General features: G+C 38.2%; 1 protein-coding gene across 1 annotated transcript in view; it reads left to right on the plus strand.

Moving 5' to 3' along the window:
* Positions 1–24,117, plus strand: part of KCNH8 (potassium voltage-gated channel subfamily H member 8) — a 400,864-nt gene that overhangs the window by 241,659 nt on the left and 135,088 nt on the right. Inside the window, exons 6-7 of the mRNA XM_069088459.1 lie at positions 12,588–12,745; positions 21,095–21,302. Coding sequence (XP_068944560.1) covers positions 12,588–12,745; positions 21,095–21,302 — 366 coding nt within the window. The remainder of the gene's footprint in view (positions 1–12,587; positions 12,746–21,094; positions 21,303–24,117) is intronic.

Below are 24,117 nucleotides of genomic sequence, written 5' to 3' on the forward strand. Positions count from 1 at the left end.
ATGGATGGATGGATGGATGGATGGATGGATGGATGGATGGATGGATGAATGGATGCATGGATGCATGGATGATAGATCACACATTAAGCATTAACATAGTGTCACACAGTTAGTAAAGTGCTGGAAATACAAACATAAACAAGATAGTCTCTCCCCCAAAAGAGCTTGGGGGAGGGAGATAGAGTGACAACACATAATGGGGATGCAGAAAAGAAGGGTCCGGGAAAGGCTACTGATAAGAAGTCAAAGGAGTGAACTGAGCTGGTAGTAAAGGGAGCATGGATCCCTAATATGCTGCTAGTCTGGGCTAAGCACTAACAATCAAAAAGGCAGGTCTCAGGGCCAAGGCAAGGACCAGATTCCTGGTGAGAAGGTAAAGAATTCTGAGAAGTGGGCTGAACATGGAGTGAATCAGGGGCTCTTTCAACTATAACATACAGCTTCCATTACCTAGAAAGCAATCACAAGGAAAATGAGTAAATAAATGAATGGATAAATGCATGGACAGATTAATTTAAAGCCTCATGAGACTACTATTTGTTGTATCCCAGAGCTTGTTCCAAAGGGTATTTGACTTCGTCTTCTAGCAGGATCATGTTGTTTCCCTGCAAGCAGAGCAAAAAAAAAAAAAGGAGTGGGTAAGGGAGGCTGTAAGCTGGTCCTCTCTCTAAGGTCAGTGCCTACGGGTGGTTTTTGTCTAACATTGCCCTGAGCTATGATTATTCCTTGTTCCTGAATGACTTTTATTTTACAACTTTTGCATTATGACCAATTTCTAAATCTCTCAGAAATCAGAAATTATCCTAATGCCTCCCTTACTCTTTCCCAAACTCTTCATGTCTAAAAGCACAGGATTCAGCAACCAATAATTGAGCCAAATAGAGCTTGGTTGATAGAGTTAATTTTTTTCCACTTAGCTCCTGCTGTCATTGCCACACATACACATACACATACACATAGATACATACACAGACACAGACATACATATATGTTTAATACCCAGCCCTTTGGGTTGTAAAAGAATCCTAAATTTAAACCTAGAAGGACCTTCAGAAGCCATTTACAGATATGTTTTGTGGATGAGGAAACTGAGGCTCACAGGGGCTATGTGATTTGCCTGGGGCCATACATGTCATAAGTTATAAAGGGGGAATTAGAACAAGCTTGCTCAACTCCAGAGCTAGTGCTCTTCCCACCATAGCATTAGATTGTAAGCTCCTGAGGGCAAGGGCTATTTTTATCTTTCATTCATATAGTGCCTGGTTTATAGTTGGTGCTTAGTATTGCTTGTTAATTTGATGGTACCAATCTGACTCTTCTGACAATAATCGTACTGTGACTTGAGGAAGGTCCAAAGTGTTGTGGCTGAGTTCTTGAGGGCAGAGTTGAGTGTAAAGAAGTAAGTAAGGTCTATAGAAGCTGAGGGATGGTTAATCATGTTTCTCTTTGTAATACTGCATATCCCTGTATTGATTTGCCCCTGGGAGTGTTGCCTTAGGTGTGAACCCTAAACAAAGAAGTAGCAAATGGACCTTCAGAAATAAATGATTTGGGGGAAAGTGGCCAGTTAGGATCCTGCTGGAATTAGAGCTCATAGAGTCAGACTTTTAAGCCTGTCTGTGCAGGAGTGTGTCCTGAGTGGGGACCAAGGCAGACGATCCTTGGTATTTAACTGTATGAAGTGATTGGGAGCCTTAGTGTCTTACCAAAATTTGAGGATTGTGGTAATCAGCCTGGGCAGCTGTAAATATTATTCTCATTTTGGAGTGCCTAGAAATCAGAGTTCAGAATATCCATGTGAGTGGCAAGTCTTACAGTGTTTGAAAGAGTGAGAATGTGGGACTATAGCCAATGAGGATTTGATAGGCCAATGGTAAACTCAAGGTTTCACTTATTAAGGAATTTTCCAGATCAACAACTCCCAGGAGTTGTTGTGATCCCTCATCAAAGTCTGAAAATTCTATCCTCTATGTTATTGTCTTCTAATTACTTCATCAATGAGAGGAGATAATGAGATATCTAAAAGTACTTTGTAAACTTTAAAATGCTATATAAATGTGAGAAATGTTATTATCATTGTTGTTTTCAAGGACTTGGAGTCTTATCTCTAATGAATACAACAGGACTGAGGGGTAGGGCTCTGGACTGTGGAGGGATAGGACTCCTGGCTTAGTAAAATGAAGGGGATGAATTAAATGAAGGGACCTTGAAAGTTCCTGTCAGTTCTACATATATATGTGTGTGTATATATATATATATATATATATATATATATATATATATACACACACACACACATATATATACATACATATATATATGTTTTAAAATGTGTTTATAGGAATAGAGTCTGAACATGTGAATTCATTAGTATAGAGAACTCCTGGATAATGGAATTTCTACCAATCCAGGCTGGCATCTTCTCCATAATTTCTGATCTTAGTAAGTTGCCAAGAGCAGAGGTCTTCATCACAAATCTAATGCACCAGAGTATTGATTAAATGTAATTAGAAAATTAAACTATAATTGGAATCAAATTAAATGTAATTGGGAAATATTCAGCAAAAACAAAAATACAATAAATCGTAGATAATGTTAGTATTTGGTTATCTCAGTTAATATTCTGCCTGAAAGGATCCTTATGCATGGTTTAGTGGTTTCTGTTGGAGTTTGACATCATTGGCTTAGACCACTTGAGATGTTAAGTGACTTGCTCAGAGTCATACAGTAAATGTCAGATACTGGATTTGAAAACAGGTCTTCCTGATTATTAGGCTATATTTACTACATCTAGGCTGCTAGGGCAAACTGGATTTATTACATAATAATTCTTTATGTTCCAAATGAAAGAAATGATTATTAAAAATAAATAATTTGGGGAGATCCAGAGTTCTCCCCCTCATCTAAAGTCCTGATTTTAAAAATTAAAAAGTTCAGTCACTTAAAAGACATTACTAGTAATGAGATTGAATTAACTCTCCTCAATCTTGGTCAGACCCCACTTGACCTTGTCAGGAATTTAATCTAAGGTTCGGAAGCCCATTGTGTTCTACTTGGATTTGGGTGGAGATAAATTCTTTGCTTAGATTGCCCAAAGCTGGAGGTGGTCTGGGTGTAGAAATAAGACTGTCCAAGGGTGACAGGATGTTATTCTCAGTCCCTCACTTCCCATTCATTAACCAATCAGGATAGATTGCCACTCCTCTTCCAAAAGAACATATAAACTCAGAGCTTATGATTGTTTTGGTCAAAGAGAGATGACCATCCTTTTATTAATAATGTAGAGGCCTCATTAATAAAATTATTAAATTATCCAGAAACTATGTGTCTCAAACCTTTTTAATTGCCACACATAGAAATTGGAAATTTCCAGCATTTTAAAAAATGTGTATTTATAATCTCAACAAATGACCCTCAGTCTCCTTTATTTTGTGCTCTAGAACTATTACCCACAAGGTGTAAAAAAATTAGCCATAATGGCATAAGACTGTTGGTCATTTCAAAGCTAGTTCAAGGCCATTTTGTTTAAGACCAGAATGAAGCAGAAGTTACCAAGTGAAAGACCCTAGGGAGTGGTCTTGGGTTTAGAGTACAGAAGCGGCTATGGGGGTGTCTGTCCACTCTCTGGGGATAGAATCAGCTCAATCAGATCACTAGAACTCTGTGTGTTTCATCTGTGTTTCTCGGGCAGAGCCAGCTCTAGAAATATTGTTGGTCTTATGTGTTCAGGGCTCTGAGAACAGTCAAATTTGAAACGAGAGTCAGTAAAATGAGGGACCCTGTGGTGAGCATCATGCTCCTGTGGTAGCTTATGTAGGCTGTCCCTTTCCTGATGGAAATACCAACTTAACCTCTATCATCAAATAAATAAATGTAAGGATACTGGGTGTTTTCCCCCTCTTTAATTTAAAAGGTTAAACAAAATTTCTTTAAAAATCTAGAAAACCTATTGAAAAGATTATATCTGCCTTCAAACAAGACTTTAAGTATGAAAGAAGTTCCTTGAGGGCAGGAACTGTGTCTTTTTTATCTTCCCCTAGCACAGTGCCTGGACCATAGTAGGAGGTTAATATAGTTATGTCCCAATTAGTAGAAGCAATGAATCTCCTTTAAGTAGTGGTATTATTTGAATTAACATTGCATATTTCCATTAGGTTGGAAATTATTACCATACTTCGCATAATTTCAATTCAAAATGGTGAAAATTTGAATATACACAACCACCTCAGGTCATATCATTATTTATAGGCATTGGAACCTAGCTGTAAATACCTGTTGAATGAACTGTTTTGGGTTCTTTGAATGGGATAGCTGGGTTTTCATCATATCATAGATCTGGGAGTTGAACCATACATGAAGAAAAAGCCCACTAAGAGAGTATCTGACAAGTGGCTGTGTAGACCCTAACTGAAAACTTCCAAGAAAGAAGGAGCCCATTAGTAGAGGGAATTTCCTCACTGGGAGTTCCCTATAGCAACTCAATCAGAAGTCTAGTTCAACTCTCACTATCAAGGATGGTGAACTACAGAGATCTTCTGGGCCTCTTGATTAACAAGTTTCTTTCTCTTCAACTGTCTAACTTGAGGTAGATTCACACTCAGTAAATTAACATGCTAAATGGTAACCAGTATGTGCATACATGTGCATGTGTATACATATAGAGAACACTAGTGTACGACTAGCATGTTCATAGTTTATGTATCACTCTGAGTCTTCATACTATTTGTTTCACGTCTTATTCTAGAAATAGCAACAAAAAATAAAATATTAATTATTGTTATTTAGTAAATATCTTCTTGCTCTTTACCCACTTCATTACATTATGATATTTGATGAGTAAACGAATAGGATTTTAAAAATTATTCTCTATCTGGCATGCGAGCTAGTAAAAAAAAAAAAACTTCTACAAATTAATGGGGTGTCAAACTTAATATTTCTTGACTTTCTAATTATAGGGCTTTCAAGAATATCAAGGTAGAATAATTTATTTTACTTTCCTCCTTTTAATGCTATTTTAATAGCCATTTAGCACATCAGGAAAAAAATGAGGTTTACTATCATGTTCAGAGCTATTAATAATGTAGCTTTAAAGTACATATATGATAAGCTTTTAATTATCTGGCATTCTAACAAGCAGCACTTACATAACTGTGGTATAATGAGGTCCCCCTAGGGGACAGCAAGATGACTGAAGTGCCTTGAGAATCATCAAATAAAGATGAATTTCTATTTGATGTACTGTAGCTGTAGTATTGTGGACCCCATTGCGGTCTAACTCTTTAAGAAGCTACATGGAGAATAAATGGTAACCCTGTGCTCAGAACATCTTATACAAGACCCATGTACCAGAAAGTGGGGAAAGAGGTGAGAAAAGAGGAGGTGAAGGAAAGTCAGAGGGCAAGGGAGGGAAGGGGAAAGGGAGCAGTGAAACTATCCAGTTTCAGAGGCTCTACAGTTACCTTGCCTTAGATTTGTGACTTTCCCAATCATAGGTCCTTAGAGGTGAAAAGGATCTTAGAGATATCTAATTCAATGCATATATGAGCAGGAAGCTTCTCTAGACAAGATTCTTAGTGGAGGGGCATCAAGGTTTTTTTTTTTCTTTAAGACCGCTAAGAAGATGGAACTCGCTACTTGCTGAGGTAGCCCATTCTACTTTCGGATGGTTTTAGTGGTTACAAAGTTTTCTTTTGTTTTTTTTCCTCCTCTCAAGCTATTCCACTCCAATTTCCATTCATTTCTCCTCATTCTGCCCTCTGGGGTCAATCAGAAAGAGTCTGATCTTTCTTCCACATGGCAACCTTTCAAATATTTAATGGCAGCACCATGTCCCCTCTGAGCATTCTCTTCTCTAAGCAAAATAGTGTGATAGGGTACATAGCCAACCATAGATTCCAAAAGATCAGTTTCACGTTTTCCTCTTGCCACACTAAATCATCATAAAGAAGTAATGTAACGTCTAGGCTCTAAGCCTACAAGTTTGGAAGACTTTAAGAGGGAAAGAGGAAAGGACTCTCTTTATTAAGTGCTTATTATGTGCCAGGCACCGTAGTAAGTCATTTACAGCTATTTCATCTGATATTATGGGATATTAAATGAGATATCCATTGTAAAATCACTACCGATCTGATTTATATTGTTAGAGAGATTTTACTAACCTGGAGAGTCCTCAACCAAAAATCACAGATTCCATTGAAAAACAGATGCTGAAGGAAGTGATTCCTTTCCTTTTGCTGACTGCAAACAACTTTGCCTTCTCATCCAGGGTAATTCTTGTTCATGTTTTCTCATTAATCTTCAATAAAGGATCAACCCAGCTTGCCAGAGGCTTACTAACTTTTACTGTGGTAAAAGAGATACTAATTCACCAAGAGAACTATGCCCTGCTTTTTTTTATTGCATAGTTCCTACCTCATTTACGATTCATACATATCATAGTTACTGTATTTTCCCTCTTTTTTTCACACAAGCTACATTTGGCCACAAGTAGCATCCTCCTTATATTCACCACAGACTCTTCCACTACTTTGTGAATTCTTTACAATTTGAGTTCTTTTGCCTAAAAGGCCCAGAGTCTCCCACTGCATCTTGGGCCATCTCCAGTCATCCTGATGAATATCAGTCTACTGGACCCAGATGGCTCTGTAGGAGAAAGTGAGGCTGGTGACCTTGCACAGTCCTCCCTCACTCAAATCCAAGTCAACTGCAATTCCTCATTCCCTGATGTCATGGTCCTCTTTGAGAATGAAAGACAAACACAGTTAATTTGAGTTCTTTTGACAGTGTGGATATTCTTTGGTTTTGAACTGCTTGTCTTCATCAAGAAAACATGTGTCAAAGAGATAGCTCTTTTCAGAGGCAGGTAGTTTAGGATCACTGGCAGTGCTGGGCAAGTTTCCAAATGCAATACAGGCTATTCTTTTTATTCTCATTTCTGAGTCCAAATCATTTTTCTTTGTCATGAATCTACTTATTGATAGATTATTTCAATTGGTTGTCTGTCAAGATACATGTCATTGCCTGCCTAATAGATATTTTTCATCCACTTGGTTTCTTCAGTGTGAATAGTTAAGCCAATCTCTTTCACATTGCTGTTGGTTTCTCTAAGGAGACGTTGGCATATGCTGGAGCTCAATGCAAGTTAGCAAGATATCATCTACAAAGAGGAACATCTGAGAATCTCAGCATTAATAGAATAGCCTTCTTTTATTTAGACCTTACACAGAACATCTTCTGTGACACTGGACCCTGGTGAATACTCTTGGAGAACACATAATCTCCCTATTGAGCACCTTACTTGGTTCTCAGGATCAAGAGAACATTTAACATAACAATCTCTGGTCATAACAATTGTGCAGTCTTATGTGATTTTGAAAGTACCTTTATTGTTGTTGTTGCTTGGTGGTTTTCAGTTGTGTCTGATTCTTTTTTTTTTTTAAGCAATTGGGGTTAAGTAACTTGCTCTAGGTTACATGGCCAGTTATTTCTGGGTGTGGTGCTGAGTATCAGAGCCTGGGATTCGATCTCCAGGTCATCCCGACACTGGAGCCAGTGCTCTTACTCGCTGAGCCACCTGGCCACCCCTAAGCAATTGAGGTTAAATAATTTGTTCAAGGTTACATGGCCAGTTGTTTCTGGGTGGGTGCTAAGTGTCTGAGCCCAGGATTCGATATCCAGGTCATCCCGACACTGGAGCCGGTGCTCTTACTTGCTGTGCTACCTGGCCGCCCCTGTCTGATTCTTTATGATCCCATTTGGAGTTTCCTTGGCAAAGATACTGGAATAGTTTTCCATTTCCTTCTCTAGCTTATTTTACAGATGAGGAAACTGAAGAAAACAGGGTTAAGTGGCTTGCCCAGGGTCCCACAGCTAATATCTGAGGCAAGATTTTAATTCAGAACTATGAGTCTTCTAAAATCTGGTCCCAGAATTCCACCTCCTGAACCAGAGAATTTAAGGCTGTAGTTTATTCTATAGGTTCTGAGATTCTAAAGCTGAGTGGGGGGGGAGGGGGAGGAGAGGGGAGTATATTGGTCTTTTTGTTTTAAGATGTAAGTTCTTTGAGTACAGGGAATTCTTTGCAATTGACTTTGTATCCTCAGAACTTAGAACAATGCCTTGCTCATAAACTCTTAGTAGATTTTTATGCTCAAATCACTGCAATAGGTGCAAAAAATAATAGTCCTTGCCCTCAGGGAGCTTGCCGTCTGTTGAGCTCACATTCACTAGTTACTGGTGTCATGTTTTTCTGCCTTTTGTGACCTTTTCCATTCCTTTAGAATCTGTCCTACTTTGAGTCTTAGCCCTAGAGTGCCTTCAGTAGTGACTGGCCTCCCACCAAGATTGTTTCAGTTACAGCTGTGTTTCTTCCCTTCATTATCTTGAGCACAATTTCAACAACTCCACAAAACCCAGTGGGTATGAAAAGGTTCACGTCCAAATGTATTCATCACCGTGATGTTTCTAATGAAATTAGGTCACTTAAACAACAAAAGTTGGCTGATTCCCTCCATTTCACATCTAACCAGAGAGAGGGCAGCAAAAAATATAAGCAAGTGGCCTTTGAAGATTCTTCCAATCCCAAAACTCTGATTCCTTCAGAACAGCACATTGTAATTAGGAAATTGTGGACTTCCCACCCTGTTATGTGAAAAATAGTGTGCTTTGAAATACATTGATTACTTATAATAAAGATTTTTTTCTCCCCAAAATCAAGATTTAGTTGCTTGGGTAGGGCTTCTGTTTCACACAACAATAAGTGAATCATTAAATTGAGGGTTTTTTACAATAGGAAATTATAGCACATCTTATCTTTCAGCTTTGTTGTTTAATTGTTTTCAATTGTGTCTGACTCTTTGTGACCCTTCTGGGGGTTTTCTTGGCTAAGCTACTGGTATGGTTTGCCATTTCCTTCTCCAGCTCATTTTGCAGATGAGGAAACTGAAGAAAATGCAGTTAAGTGACTTGCCCAAAGTCACACAGCTAGTAAGTGTCTGAGGCCAAATTTGAACTCAGGGCTTCCTGACTCCAGGCCTGATTATCTATCCATTGCACCATCTAACTATGTTTTCAGCATAAAACAATTTGACACAAGTCCTAAAAATGAAAGAAATGCAGGGTTTCTATGTGACCCAAGAAAAAGAATGATCTCTATCCTTATTCCCTACTCCTGTCTGGTAGCTAGTTTTGAAGAAGATTCTATCCTTTGCCATGTCCATGTCTCTACATAGTGGGGAAAATCACTTGAAGATTTTTTTTCTTCAAGGTTTTCATTTCTCACTGTATGATGTTAACTATGGAGGATTCTGGAAATTGGCTTCTTAGGAAAATGGGTGGCTAATTGAAACCTTCATTTTAATTAGAAAAAAATATAATACCCATAACAGATGGGCCAGAAGATTTTATCTTTATTTCTGGCATGGGATATTGCTTAACAGATCTGGACCTGTCTTACCTGAGTCACAGAAAGTTGTCATGACAAACATGAACTACTGCAGGATGAGAAGACAGAAAACCTGAGTTTAGCACTAGTTCTGTCATGAAATAAATAGCAATGTGATCTTAGACAAGCTTCCTAATTTGCAAGGGATAGAGAACTGGTCTTAAATCCAGGAAGACATGAGTTGAAGTCTTTCCCATACTGACTATGTGACCCTAGGCAAGTTGTAAGCACAAGTAAGGTGGGAATATTTTTTTTTGGACTTCAGTTTCCCAGGTTCCCACTAAATTGTAAGCATCTGGAGGATTAATCTCCTTTGAACCCTGATAATTCACAGCTCTGTGCTGAGTCAAGTAGATTTTGTGCCTTCTGGCTCTGAGCCAATCAGGGGCCAAATTGTTGTAATATGTTCTAGAAGGTTGATATTTTGCTTTGGGGATTTGCTCATGAGAAGGATCTTTCGATTTCCTGGTCTGAATGGTTGTGTGTTCAGAGCTTCCCCAACTATCAGATGTCTGTACCCCTTTGATCCAGTAATGTATGTAAAGTACATAGCAATACTGCTTTACTCAGACAGTTAAGAGTCCTATCTCTTGGTCTTTGTACTAATTTCTCTGCTTGTAGTTTCTGTTTGTATTTTCTCCAAGTTCAGGGTGCTGACGTTTCCCTGAACTAGTGAACATAATTAAGAGTGGGATCGTTAACCCCTTTTCAAGAAGTTTTTCCTTTAAAAGCAGATCAAAGAACATGTGGCTAGCAGGCCACCCTGGGTGTGCTAGAGTGCTTACTAATACAGCATGTCATTTAACCTCTCATTTTCTAAGAATCTCTAAGAACTTAAGTTCTATAACACAAATTGAAGTGAGGGTACCAATCTGTGTTACCAAAGGGCATTACTTCACCCAAGAGTTCTTTATACCAATGAAATCAAAGATTCAGTCCTTATTACTTCAGTTTATTTGCCCTACATAGCAATAAAGACTCATCCAGTATGGTGGTAATGAATGATGCCTGCCCTATAGCTGTGGGCAAAGTCTTAGGACTAGGCATTGGGAAAACTGGTTTTAAGACCCCTAAATTGTGACTTTAGGCAACTCATTTCTCCTTTCTGGGCCTCAGTTTCTTCATCAGTAAAGCAGGAGTATTCAAATAGTTGATCTCTAAAGTTACTTCCTTCTTTGAAATCCTGTTATCTGTGATTGACCTCACAAAGTCACTATGAGGAACAAAGAGGAAAATAAATGTGTTGATACCATGCAAATAAAAAGATGTTATTTTTTGGATTTAATAATTTTTCTATTGTTTTTGTTATCCTGAGGTTACATTATGTACAGTGTGAATGTTGATGAAAGATGACTGTATCAACAGATTCTTAACTTTTTGTCCTTTAGAGAGGTTTTTTTTCTAGTAATTGTCAAAATTGTCTTGAATTGGGACCAAAATTTGATAGAATTGGAACTGGATTGCACATTAGAAATCATCTAAGCCAACCTCTTACAGAGAAGGAAGCTTAGACCAAAAAGGTGATGTGACTTACACAAGGTCACAAAGATTGTCAATATCACAGCTATTACTGAAACCCAGATAATCTAACTCCCAATTCAGAATCCTATCCTCTATAAGCACTTCATGTGTGATTACTCCAATGTTCAGATCTTATTCTCATCTTCAAATGTTGTATATTTATTTCCCATTATTTCAGGCATCATATAAGGCAATAGGTAGTATTTCATTAGTTGATCCTCTCCCCTGTTCCTCAGTGTCTCTAATTTGACCACATGCTTCTTAAAGGAAACTGAAGTAAGAAGTCTGTCTCATGAAATTGGTTCTCATTCATGGAATCACATTCCATTTCAGAAAGAACAAAATCAAATGGGACCCAAGGTGGGAAGTCAGTGGCATCATTCTAAGAATTCCCTGGTTCCTGATATTTCTCTAATTAGGAAGCATTATAAAATCATTAATTAGAGCTGGAAGGGATGCTGGAAGCCATCTAGTCTGACCCTTTCAATTTACAAATGAGGAAGCTGAAGCCCAAAGAGGAAAAGGAACTTCTCACAGTCACACTAAATAATAAACTATGCTAGCTAGACACAATACCAAAGCAGGATCAAATATAAAATCCGCTAATTGGTTTTCAAAGCTCTATAATCTCCCCTCCTCCACCTTTCCAATCTTCTTATACTTTATACCTTCTTGTATATTCTGTGATCCAGTGACAATGAACTCTTTACCATTCCTTGAACAAGACATTCCATCTCCCAATGCCAGGCATTTTCCCTGGATACATACCTCATGCCAGGAATGGTCTCCCTCCTCATCTTCTCTTGGCTTTCCTGGCTTTCTTCAATCTCCAACTAAAATTCTACTTTCTGTAGAAAGCCTTTCGCAAGCCCCCTTGATTTCAGTGCCTTCCCTGCATTGATTATTTCCTATCATTTATCCTTTCTGCGGCTTCTTGATGTTCATACTTGTATGCATGTTGTCTCCCCATACACTGTCAGGTACTTGAGGGCATGAGCTGTCTTTTACTTTTCTTTGTGTCGGCAGTGCTTAACATTGTGCCTGGCACATAGTAGGCATTTAATACATGTTTACTGACTGTTGAAAGGTTAAGGAGAAACTCCTACTGTGTGATTTGTTTTTAACCCACCTAGAAACCAAAGTAACAAACCTCAGAAATGTCTGTTCTTTTGCTACTGGAAGTGTTCATTCCATCGGTTCTGATTCACCTTGAAATTAGCATGAGAAGGATTTGGTATCCAAAGAGTTCCTTGCATAACATATCGCCATCAGTGAAGGAGACTCCAGGACCATAGATGCATTATGCAGAACAGACACTCTAATGTTTATTTGCATCAATGGATGAGCATAATTCATTTAAAAAATGACTTGCAAAGCAAAGTGATATAGCAGAAGGAACACTGACTAGGAGGAGTTAATAGGCCTAAATTACTGTCCCTGCTTTGCCACTGATTCACTGTGTGGCTTTGGGCCAATCATTTTACTTCTCTGGTCCTAGGTTTCCTCATTCATAAAATGGAGTTTTTTCAGATGATCTCTAAAATCCCTCCTAGAGCTAAGAATGAGTTGTCCCATGTCTCTTCAGTTCTGTTCTGTGTTTTTCTTTCCTTTCTTCACAAACTAGATATTATTTTAAATTTCCGAACAACCTACGTCAGCAAATCTGGACAAGTGATATTTGAAGCAAGATCCATTTGCATCCACTATGTCACGACATGGTTCATCATTGACCTGATTGCTGCATTGCCCTTTGACCTTCTCTATGCTTTTAATGTCACTGTGGTAAGTGAACTGCACTCCTACCCTGTGCTTGTCTGTGGCTCTTCATTTTCCCATTTCATATCCAAGGTGCAGTGGGTATGAAGAAACATGTACCCTCATGAATGAAAATATCTGAGTGTTAAATACAAGGAAAATAGACGCTGTATCCCCTACCCTCCTGAAAGCTCCACTCCATCTCTCAGTGGGGAAGGGACATTTATTATAGTGGAAAGGGCTGAATTTCAAGTTAGTAGACTAGTTCTGAATCCCAGCTCTACCTTTTACCCATGTGACCTCTAGCAAGTCAAATCATATCACCTTGTCTATTTAATCACCTTCTTGATCATTTGCAATGATCTTCAAAGCCCCCTCTAACTCTAATTCATGATCTAAGGCATCAAATTTAATGTGTTATATTAGTTATTATCATGTGAGTAACTTGTGAGTGGCTAACCTGAGTCATTGCAAGAGGTCAATGAATCAATTCACATACCAAACATTGTCATTTTGATCTATAATTCAATGAACAAGCATTTATAAAGATTTTTGTTGTTGTTGATGTGCATTAGACTGAGGACTGGAGAAACAAATCCAAAAGATGAAACAATCCCTGGCCTCAAGGAGAAATCTTAATTTTTTTTTTAAGCAATCAGGGTTAAGTAACTTGCTCAAGGTTACACAGCCAGGTATTTCTGGGTGTGGAGCTGAGTATCCGAGCCCAGATTTGATTCAGGTCATCCCGACACTGGAGCCGGTGCTCTTACTCGCTGAGCCACCTGGCCTCCCCTAAGCAATTGGGGTTAAGTAACTTGCTCAAGGTTACACAGCCAGGTGTTTCTGGGTGGGTGCTAAGTGTCTGAGCCCGGGATTCGATCTCCAGGTCATCCCGACACTGGAGCCGGTGCTCTTACTCGCTGTGCTACCTGGCTGCCCCTTGATTTGGTTTTAACAAAAAGTGCAGTGCAACAAGTGAACTTCCAAAAAGATAACAACAGGAATAAGAATGACTCCCATTGATTGAGAGCCTGGTGATTTGCAATGATTTTCCCTCACAGCAACCCTACGAGGCTAGTATCATTAGTCCCTTTTTAAAAGATTTTTAGACTGAAAAGCAAAGTCCCATGGTCACATGCTTAGTCAATTTCAGAGCTATTATTTCAGTCTCTGACCATTTTGATCCCAATTCCAAAATCCTATTCATTATGTCATGTTTTAGATGCTTAATAAAATTAAGTGATTAATTAAATATATGTATGCTCATATATGTTTTAAAACATTACTAGAAACATAATCACTTTTGTTATTATGTATTGTCTCAATTGGCCAATACTAATAGTATATGTATTCTCACATGGGAAAACATTAAATATTTTGATGTTGAAAGGAAATCCTCCAATAGGAAAAGGTGGGCAATCCCATTCATATCATTGCAAATGATTAAGGTGCTTCCTTATTCAAATGAAAACCACTGAGGAGGCAAGATTAAGTGACACTTCATGTAACAAGAAGCATTAAAACCTAATCTGTACCAGATACTATGCCAGGCTCTGAGAATACACAGAGAAACATGAAACCATCCATACCTTGAAGAGCTTATATTCTACTGGGAAGAAGGCGGGAGGGCACTACAATTTTTCAAAATCTTTTTACCTAACTATAACAAACTTGAATGTAAGTTTTAATATGGAATCAAGAATGAGGATTTTTTTAAATTATAGATAGAAGATAAGCTCCTTGAGGACAGAGGATATTCTACTTTAAATTTTTTTTATCACCAGTGCCTAGCACAGTGCCTGACACATAGTAAGTACATAATAAATGATTGTTTATTGATTGGTTCATGTACACAATGAGGAAAATAGATAATTTGAGGAAGGGGAGAACACTAATGACTAGACATAATCAAAAAGGCTTCTCAGTGAAATGGTACCTCATGTAAATCTTGGAGAAAGCTAAGGATTCTAAATGGCTTCTAAGGTTAATGGTGTGGGGGTACATTTCAAGCATGCAGAACTGCTTATACAAAGGCTCAGAGGTGGGAGATGGAATGGCAACTTTAGGGAACAAACAGATGCCAGTTTGGTTGGAACACTGACTGTGTAAAAGGGAGTGATGTGCAGCAAGTCTGGAAAAGGGAGTTGGAAGCAGTCCATGAAAAGCTCTAAATGCCAAGTCAAATGCTATCAGGAGAACTTTTTAAGGCCATTGGGGCACTTTACCTCTACAGTGCTCACTCTGCCAGAAGCCTAAAGGAATGAATGTCATGCTTCCAAAAGAATTGAACCTCTTCTCAGGGAGCAAATTACACACTGAGAAAAACTGACTCCATCAAAGGTCCTTGTTGGTAGAAATGCATCTCTTCCCTCTCTTGTACTGTGGCTGACTATCAGCTGAACCTACTTCGGTGACTTTTCATCTTCTCTGATATCTTGTTATTCATTTAATGGCTGTTTGGCCCTTCCAGCTGAGGGCAGATACAGGGGGAAAGAGAAAGGAGATCAATTCAAACTAGTCAAGTGACCACTTCATAGGAATTTTTGTGGAAAAGGTGAGAGGTACAGAAGCTTAAGCTGCATGATGAGGATAGAAGACTTGAGAATGTCGTGGCAATTGCATTTTTCTATAAGATATTCCTTCTTCCTTTCCCCACCTCTCTCTATTCCCTGAGCTTCATTCTTATCCCCTCCCCAGAAAGTACATTATTTATCAAGGTTATGTTAATAGTTTAAAGGGGGTTGTTTTTATTTATCTTTTAAAATGTTAATGTTTTCCTTTTCTTCTTTTAAAAATAATTGATACATTTTGTTATTTAATAACTTTCATTTCCAAGTATATCCCTTCTCCTCTATCACTATCATAACAAAGATTTAAAAAATTAAAGGGAGGATGGGAAAACAATTCAATAATACTAGCCCACATCATCAGTCTGACAATACATACAGTTTTCAATGTCTATAGCCCTCCACCTACATAAGGGAAATGCATTTTCTCATTTCTCTGAGGTCAACCCTAGCCATTATAATTGCATAGCACAAAATAAATTTCATGGATGCCTTTTGTTTTTACATGATAATCATTTCCAAATATCTCATCTCTTCTACTCTAGAGTTGAACCCTCCCTCCCCTATAACAAAGTAAAAGATTATCAAAAGCAATGAAGAAAGTGACTTCTTCTGCCCCCATATGTCCTTACCTCCTTACTAAGCAGAGGGTAATATGGTTCATTATCTTTTCCCCAGGACCCACATTGGTCACTGTAATTACTTAGCATTCATGATAAATATGGAGCTCTGGGCCTGAAGTCAGGGAGATATGAATTGATATCTTGCCTCAGGCACTTGCTAACTACATGATCCTGGCACTTACTAGCTACATGATCCCGGACAAGTCATTTAACCTGTGTTTGCCTCATTTTCCACAATGAGAAAACTGGGAAAATAATAACATCTACCACCCAGGGTTCTTGTGAATATCAAATGAGATAATATTTTTAAAGCATTTAGTACAGGGTCTGGCACTTAGGTGCGGCATAAACGATTATTTCTTTTCTTTCTTCCATTATTTCTTTTGGTGTATTTTTCATTTTCATTATTGTATTCATTGTGTTTACTATGCCTGATAACAGCCAACTGGCATTTACATAGTGCTTTAAAGGTTGTAAAGCACTTTATCTATGTTATCTTATTTAATCCTCACAAAGACTGTGTGATTAAGCGCTATAATTAGCCCCTTTTTTGTAGATAATGAAACTGAGGCTGAGGTTAAGTGATTTGCCCAGAATATACAGCTAATGAGTATTTGAGGTAGGATTTAAACTCTGGCTTTTTTGGTTCCAAGTCCTGTGTTCTCTCCAGGATGTATCAATTCATACCAGTCTCCCATAATGTTGCCTTACTACCATCAGCAGATAGGTAGCACCATGGATAGAGTTCTTGACTTAGAGTCAGAAAGACCTGAGTTCAAATGTTCAAATGAGTTCAGGCATTATTAGATGTATGAACCTAGACAAGTCACTTAACTGCTATATCCCTTAGTTTCCTCATCTGTAAAATGGAGATCATAGCACTTACCACTTAGGATAGGATGAGATAATATTTGTAAAATATTTTGCAAACCTTCAAGTAGTATGCAGATGCTAGCTATTACCACCACTAAGTTGTCTGGAGAAGCATGAATATGTTTTCTAACCATTGATATATTCTGTTGCTGTCTTTGTCGATACGTACTTTGTTAGTATGTAAAAATGATTTGGTATAACTTCAATTGGGATTTTTTTTTATAGTCAGTTAACAGCCCCAGCATAGAAATTACTTCTCTTTCAAGTCCTCATTAGCATTTTTCCATTATTAAATAAAATGATCAGAGTAGTCATTGTTCAAGTTGGAATGAGCTCAGAGTCCAGAATGAGTCCAGAATACTGAATAACCATATTCAGTTTGAATATGTCAATTTCTCATTCAATAGGACTTTTTGTAGTCAACATATTCTAAAGAGGCTTCTAACTTAACTGGGAAAGACTCTGGATATCATCCAGTGAATGACATCAGTTGATGGGACATGAAATTATTTATTCTAAGGGCTTTTGAATATGGAATTTAACTAGATAAGTGTGCCAGAATGAAGAAAGTAATGGCTTGAGACAAGTCTCTGCAGAGAAATTCAAAAGACATTCAAAGGGAATGTGTGATTCATGAGGGAACAAAAAGGATGTTTCTTAGGAAATATTAAGAGGGGTAAAATAAATGGTGTCTAATTCAATTCCTTAATAGACTTTTGGAGTGGAGTCAAGAAGACAGGCTCAATAGATCTACTCACATTTAACTGGTGATATGGCACTGGACAAACCAATCCATCAGTCAACAAGTATTTATTAAGCACTGACTATGTTCCAGGCACTATGAGCAGAAACAAATACAAAGAACAAACATGCCTTTAATCTCTCTAAACCTCAGTTTCCTTAGCTGTAAAATGGAGATATCACAGCCTGAATTCCTGATGTCATTGGATGGTTGAGGCTAAAAGATGTTGTGTGTCAATCAATTTGCAAATTTCAAAGTGTCATGTAAATGTCAGTTATTCCTTTCAGCACTGTCATTGCCATCCCCTCCCTGACACAGACAAGCCTTGTGCTTGTGAGTAAGTCACGAAACCCCTGATTGCACAGGAACCTGAGACTATAAGTTACTAACAGATTGCTGATCTACATCGCTTGGAGGATTTTTCATACTAAGAGTTCCCTACCTGAACCCTGGACTTCTGGCGGGCATGATGCTCCTTTCATTGCACTACTCTCCTTCTCAGAAAGCCTGAGAACAAAATGGCAAAGGTCATGATGCATGCTACATTCCAGATGCTGAATAGTAACACTGAAGATTACTAGACTTTTTCTAAAACAATAGCAGATGACTATCAGTCCTAGATAGAGACAAGCTCCATTTGAGTGTTAGACAATGCTTTGCACCTAATGTTGCCATTAGGCGAGACCCAGGACTTTCTGTAAAGTATCCTTTCTGCATCTAGAGAGAGCCTTCCTAGAACAGGCTGATACATTGCAAATTTCTTCTATTTGAGCCCTTTTCAACTCACTTTTCAAGAATCATTTTTTTAAATGTATTTTTCTTATTATTGTAACAGCTCACCTATTCTCGGGTCACTTATTTATAGATCAAATTGTTTCTGGTTCCCAATCTTTGATCTACTATTATTATGCGACCTTGGGAAAGTTCCTTCTTTATCAGCCTGAAATTTCTCCTCTGTAAGATGTGCGTATTGAACTCAAAGTTCTCTAAAGCCCCTTCCTTTGTCTCTGAACCTGTGATCCTAGAGTCTTTTTCAAGTTTTTCAAAAGCTTTTACCTGCATCTTCATTTAGACAAAATTAATTAGGATATTTGACATTATGTTCTATATGATGATTTCCCAAATCGCTGGAAAATTATTCCAGCATGTTCTTGGGGTTAGGAGCTTTATACCTTTATTTCTGCATGTCAAAATCACTTCCATCTTCCCTGACCCAAATGAAAGAAAATGAAAAAAACTAATAATAAAGGAAAATTTTGTAAGCAACTTCTTCCATACTTATCTATATGTTGTTGATAATATATCTACCTTGTTCATTTTAGAATGTATACTCCATGAGGGCAAAAACCAAATGGGCATTATGTACAGCTTCTAGGACATTGTGAGTGCCTAAAAAATATTAAAATAATACCGTTACTTTTAACCATGGATATAGGTACTGAAATAAGATGAAAAAAGAGATTTATTAGATAGGATACTATAATGAGAAAAAAAAACACTGGTGGTGTATTCATAACCTAAAAGAGATGAAAGAGGGTTGGGGGCCACAAGAAAAATTTTATTTCTTCTTTTGCATCTAATTTCTTTGCATTTTGATTAATAAATACTCATTGCCTAATGGATTGTCAATTGGTTTCCATAATTGTTTTATGTAAGAGTTTTCAACATGCAATAATCACAAAGTTGAGAGTTATAAGTGATTTTAGAGATCACTTAGTCCAACCCATACATGGAAAAAATACCCTTCATAATGTGAGAGGAGGTGGGGGTCACAGGAAAACTCTCATTCATACTTCTCCGTTTGATTTCTTTGCATTTTGATTACTAAATGCTTGTCAAGTGATTGTTGGCTGTTGTTCATGATAATCAATGTGCAAGAACTGTGAACATAATCACAAGACTGATCTCAAAGGCTCACTAGTCCAACCTACTTCTCAGAAGGGATCCTCACTATAATGTGCCTGACAAATGCTTGTCCAGCCTATGCCCAAAGACTTCCAGCAAAGGAGAACTTCCTGCTGCCTGAGGCACTCCATTCCACTTTGTGGTTGCTGAAAATACAAGAAGGATAGGGAAGACTAAGAGGGGCTTTAGCCTGCAATGGCAGAATGTGAGCAGGAGTGATTCATACAGCATGGCAATCATGGTTTTTGACAGCCATATTCGTATATTAAGAACTGGACACATTTTTTTTAGCATTGTAGGACCTAAATTTGAAAAGAATCTTAGAGATCATCTGTCCAATCACTACTTTTTACAGAGGAGGAAAGTAAGATTCAGCAAATGTAACAACCTTCCCTAGGTCATACAAATTGTAATTAGCAGAACTGGTATTTGAACTGGGAAGGATGTGAATATAAATCCAACATTTTTCCAATGGTAGCATGTTTTCATTCACACATTCATATGTGTATATATATGTATATGCACATATATGTATATGTATGTAAGCACATGTGTGTGTGTTTCTTATGCTTGGTCTGTTGCCAGTATCATAGTCTCTCTTTGATTTTTTCTTTTGAAACATTTCAGGTATTCTTCTAATATTGTGATCCTGAAATTACAATACCTAATATCCACATGTAATCTTATGCATACATGCATCAGTATTTCAAAGGACCCATCTCCGTGTAGACATATATTAGTAGGGATAAATAAAGTCTTACATTTGGGCACAAAGGTGTTCCAAAAATCTTAGAGTGGGTTTAAGTTATTGGAAACTTAAAACCACAATAAAACTTGGGATATCCTGAATAATATGGGAAGAATTGATAGAAATCAGTAGTTCTAAAAAGAATCCTGGGGTCTTAGAAGTCCACATGACACAACAATGTGATATAGTATCAAAAAAAAAACTAATGCAGTCTTGGGCTACAGGAAGAGGGGGGTATGGCTTCTCTAAACTGGGAGATAATGATGCTACGATATTCCAACCTTCTTAGAAACCACTTTGAGTGTTGTGTTCAGTTCTGGGCTCTATAGCTTAATAAGGATGTTGATTAACTTAAGTGTCCAGAGGAGGACAACCAGAAAGATAAAGGGCCTTAAATTCATGACATACAAGGATCAGGTAAAGAAACTTTTCATGATTAACTGAAAAGAAGAGACAGGGATGATAGAGATAGAAACATAAAGACAGAGGCACAGAGACAGAGAAAGACACAGATCCAGAGAGTGTGGCAGAGGAAAATACTCAGCTTGTAATCAAGAAAAAAGTTTGGATCTCACCTCTAACACATTAACTGCAGGACCCTAAGATGTCACCGAACCTCTCTGTCCCTCGGACAACTCTCTAAGACTTATCCCCTGAGTCATAGAGAGGTTTTGGTAGAAAGACTTCCCATACAAGGATTCTTCATACTGATAAAATCACAGGCCCTTCACGTACCTACATGTGTATTTCTATATATGGGCCTACATATGTGTAAAGTTTTTTTTTAAGTGCGTGTAGGATAGTATTCTTTGTGCTACATAATTAGCCAAATGCTTAACCAAATGTCCTTCTCTTTAGCTGTGTTTAGGGGAATTCTGGAATGAGGCTAACCTGTTGGACTTTTCATCATTGCTCTAGGTGTCCCTCGTTCACCTACTGAAGACCGTACGGTTGTTGCGTCTTCTGCGGCTGCTACAGAAGCTAGACCGTTACTCCCAACATAGCACAATTGTCCTGACTCTGCTGATGTCCATGTTTGCCTTGCTCGCACACTGGATGGCATGCATCTGGTACGTCATTGGAAAAATGGAGAGGGAAGAGAACAGCCTTCTGTCTTGGGAAGTTGGTAAGGGTCTACGCTTGCCATGTCTTCTGTTGTTCTGTTTGATTTTTGAGTGTCAACCAAGGTAGCCTGGACTCTCAGCAGATTACAGAGGAGTGGGGGAAATGGCCACCAACTTATCCCATTCTGCATTTTCACTTTGATCTGCGATATATCATTTCTCCTGAAAGAAATTTGTGGAATTTCTCATTATCTTACCAAAGAAAAAAGAAAATTCCTTCTAGCCAAGGCAACAACTGGAAAATAATATTGTCTTTGCAGAAGTGCTAAATACTCACTTGTAGCACCAATTTGGCAGGCCCTAAGGCCGCTCTAGCAACAATTTCTCATCTAGGCAACAGGCCTCTTGTCAACCACTCTAAAGAGTTCAGTCAGTTTTAAAGTAACAGCAGAGACCTGTCTGCAAAGCAGCTGAGGGAAAGGGTTACTCGTTGTTTCCTTTGTAATTTAAAGGATGGAAGATACAAAGAAATGAAAGCCTCTGTTTGGGGCTTTGAGATTTCGTGACATTATTAGAAACTTGAATATTTCTAACTGTGCTTCCTCAAACTTTCATGCCCAATTTTACACATTTATGCGATGCGTATCTTTTAAGGGCTATCTTTAACTGTAGCAAACAAGCCTGTAGAGACATGTTTTGTCCATCTTACGACCATGGATTTATTGAATCATGTGCAGGGTATTGGAAAGCAGGAAGGTGGGAACAAGGGAAAGGGAACAGGCATTTAAGCACCTACTATTCAACAGGTATTCTGTTAACTGCTTTACAGATATCTTATTTTGATGTTCGACATCCCTGTGAGGTAAGGGCTATTATTCTCCCAAAGAAATTGAGCAGAAAGAAATGAATTTACTTGCCCAGGGTTACACAGCTAGTAAATGATCTGACTTACATAATGATCAGGAGGTTATTAGTCCATACATCATTATCTCTGTAAAGTCATCTTTATGTGGTGCTGTCTGATTTACAAAACTTTCCCTCACAATAATCCTGCAAAGCATGGAACCTAAGATATTCATACCCACTTTGCAGATAAAAAACTGAATCTGAGAGTCTTTAACTTGTCCAGAGTCATATTGGTAAGAAACAGAGGTTCAAAAGGTTAGGTGACAGGTCCAAGGTCACAGAGTTAGTAAGTTGCAAAGTCAGACATTATCATGGGAAATCCAGGGCTCTTTCTAAAGCACCATGCTCTCTGAGTAAGCTTCTAGTAGAAAATAAAAAAGACTTCTCGTTGAGTAAGACTAATGGAAAATTAAAATTCTTCTATTTTAAAAAGAGGTTCTGTTTCTCTGTCCAAAAGAATATTCTTTGTGTGCCTTTCCCAACCCCCTATTTCTCAACAGCAATCTCACAATTACAAAGAGAACTTAGACATCTACCGAGGTGCCATACTATGAGGGAGCAGGTGAGGCCCTTATTTTAGGAAATTTTTCCTTATCTCGTACCAGGTACTTGGTGCAGAATTTATTTAGAGAAGACCTTATATTTGCAGAAAAACAGTAACTGTGTCTTAGAAAAGATGGAAGTGACATTAAGGTTATTGTTTGGGGTGTCTGGGGTGTTTGGGAAGAACTAGCACCTCTGGGGTGAGGGTTTCCTAGGCTGCCCATCCATCTTTGGTCTCCACCTTCACCCACCTCTCACCTATGTGACTCCAAGAAGCTGTAACATGGGCAGCAGTGGCTAGACCAGGAAAAATCATCTTGGCAGACAGGCTAAATCAGACTGCAGGTAACCAACAGCCTTTCAACCCATTTGGTGAGTTAGGGGGATGTCTGCCCCAAGCATGTGAAGACTGACTCTGCTAGAATGGGCAGATGAGAATGATCTGTTCTAACTACCATGAAGGACGCCAAGGCAGGTGCCGTGGAGTGCTTGGAGCTTGGTCAGACATCAAAGATGCAAGGTCATCCAGTGCTTCCCAGGTCATGCCACTTGTCCTGATTTTTTCTTGCCACTGGATTTCAATGACTCAGAAAAAAGAGAGTGAAGCTAATGACTTTGTGCAACTCTGCCTCATTTAAATCCAATTCATGAGCAAGTCAAGACATCACTTGTGATGTCATTGGTCCTCTTCAAAACAAACAATGAGCGATAGTTCAAGAATAAATGGGCAATCTATAGGTAGCAATTTTAGGGGAATGAGCATCCCCGTATGAATTCTGGTAAGTGCCATATACATATTTGAGACATAGAAAGAAATGTACATGCTCAGAAAATGTGTAGTTTGAGGAAATCACTATAAGTTTGGGATTTTGTCATGTTATTTCCCTTAAAAAAACATTTGCTTTGGGCCTGGTTGATACTTTTTATGTAATATCAGGAAGGTAAAATCACTCTGGACCACAATTTCCTCATCTGTAAAATGAGGGAATTGGATTCAATCCTTTTATCCTATGGCTATCAAATCCATATGGATATATCAAATCCTTTTATCTTATGGACTTTAATTCTCAATAACAGAGGGAGAAGGGGATAGAGGATGGTATGATCTCTGGGAGAAAACAGTAAGATTATGGAGTAAAAAATAATATTGTGCTGAAATTAGGAGAATATATATGGTCTGTGTCTCTGGTTTCATCATTGTTGGAAGTCCCAAGTATAGACAGTCCTTCCATCAATGCAAATAAGCAAATCATAAGTGCTAACTGATGACTTGTCCAGGTTCACACAAATAGTATATGTCAGAAGGAGGGCTTGAATTGAGGGTTTTTCTGATTTTAAGACTGTCCCTCTATTCACTACAATAACAGTTCTCAAAGTGTGATCCAGTGACTCCTAGGGGTCCCCCATATCCTTCCAGATGATCTACAA

Source organism: Petaurus breviceps, unplaced genomic scaffold (assembly GCF_028583685.1).
Source record: "Petaurus breviceps papuanus isolate PSGF00001 unplaced genomic scaffold, PetGlider_PUasm1.0 185, whole genome shotgun sequence".
Classification (NCBI taxonomy): domain Eukaryota; kingdom Metazoa; phylum Chordata; class Mammalia; order Diprotodontia; family Petauridae; genus Petaurus; species Petaurus breviceps.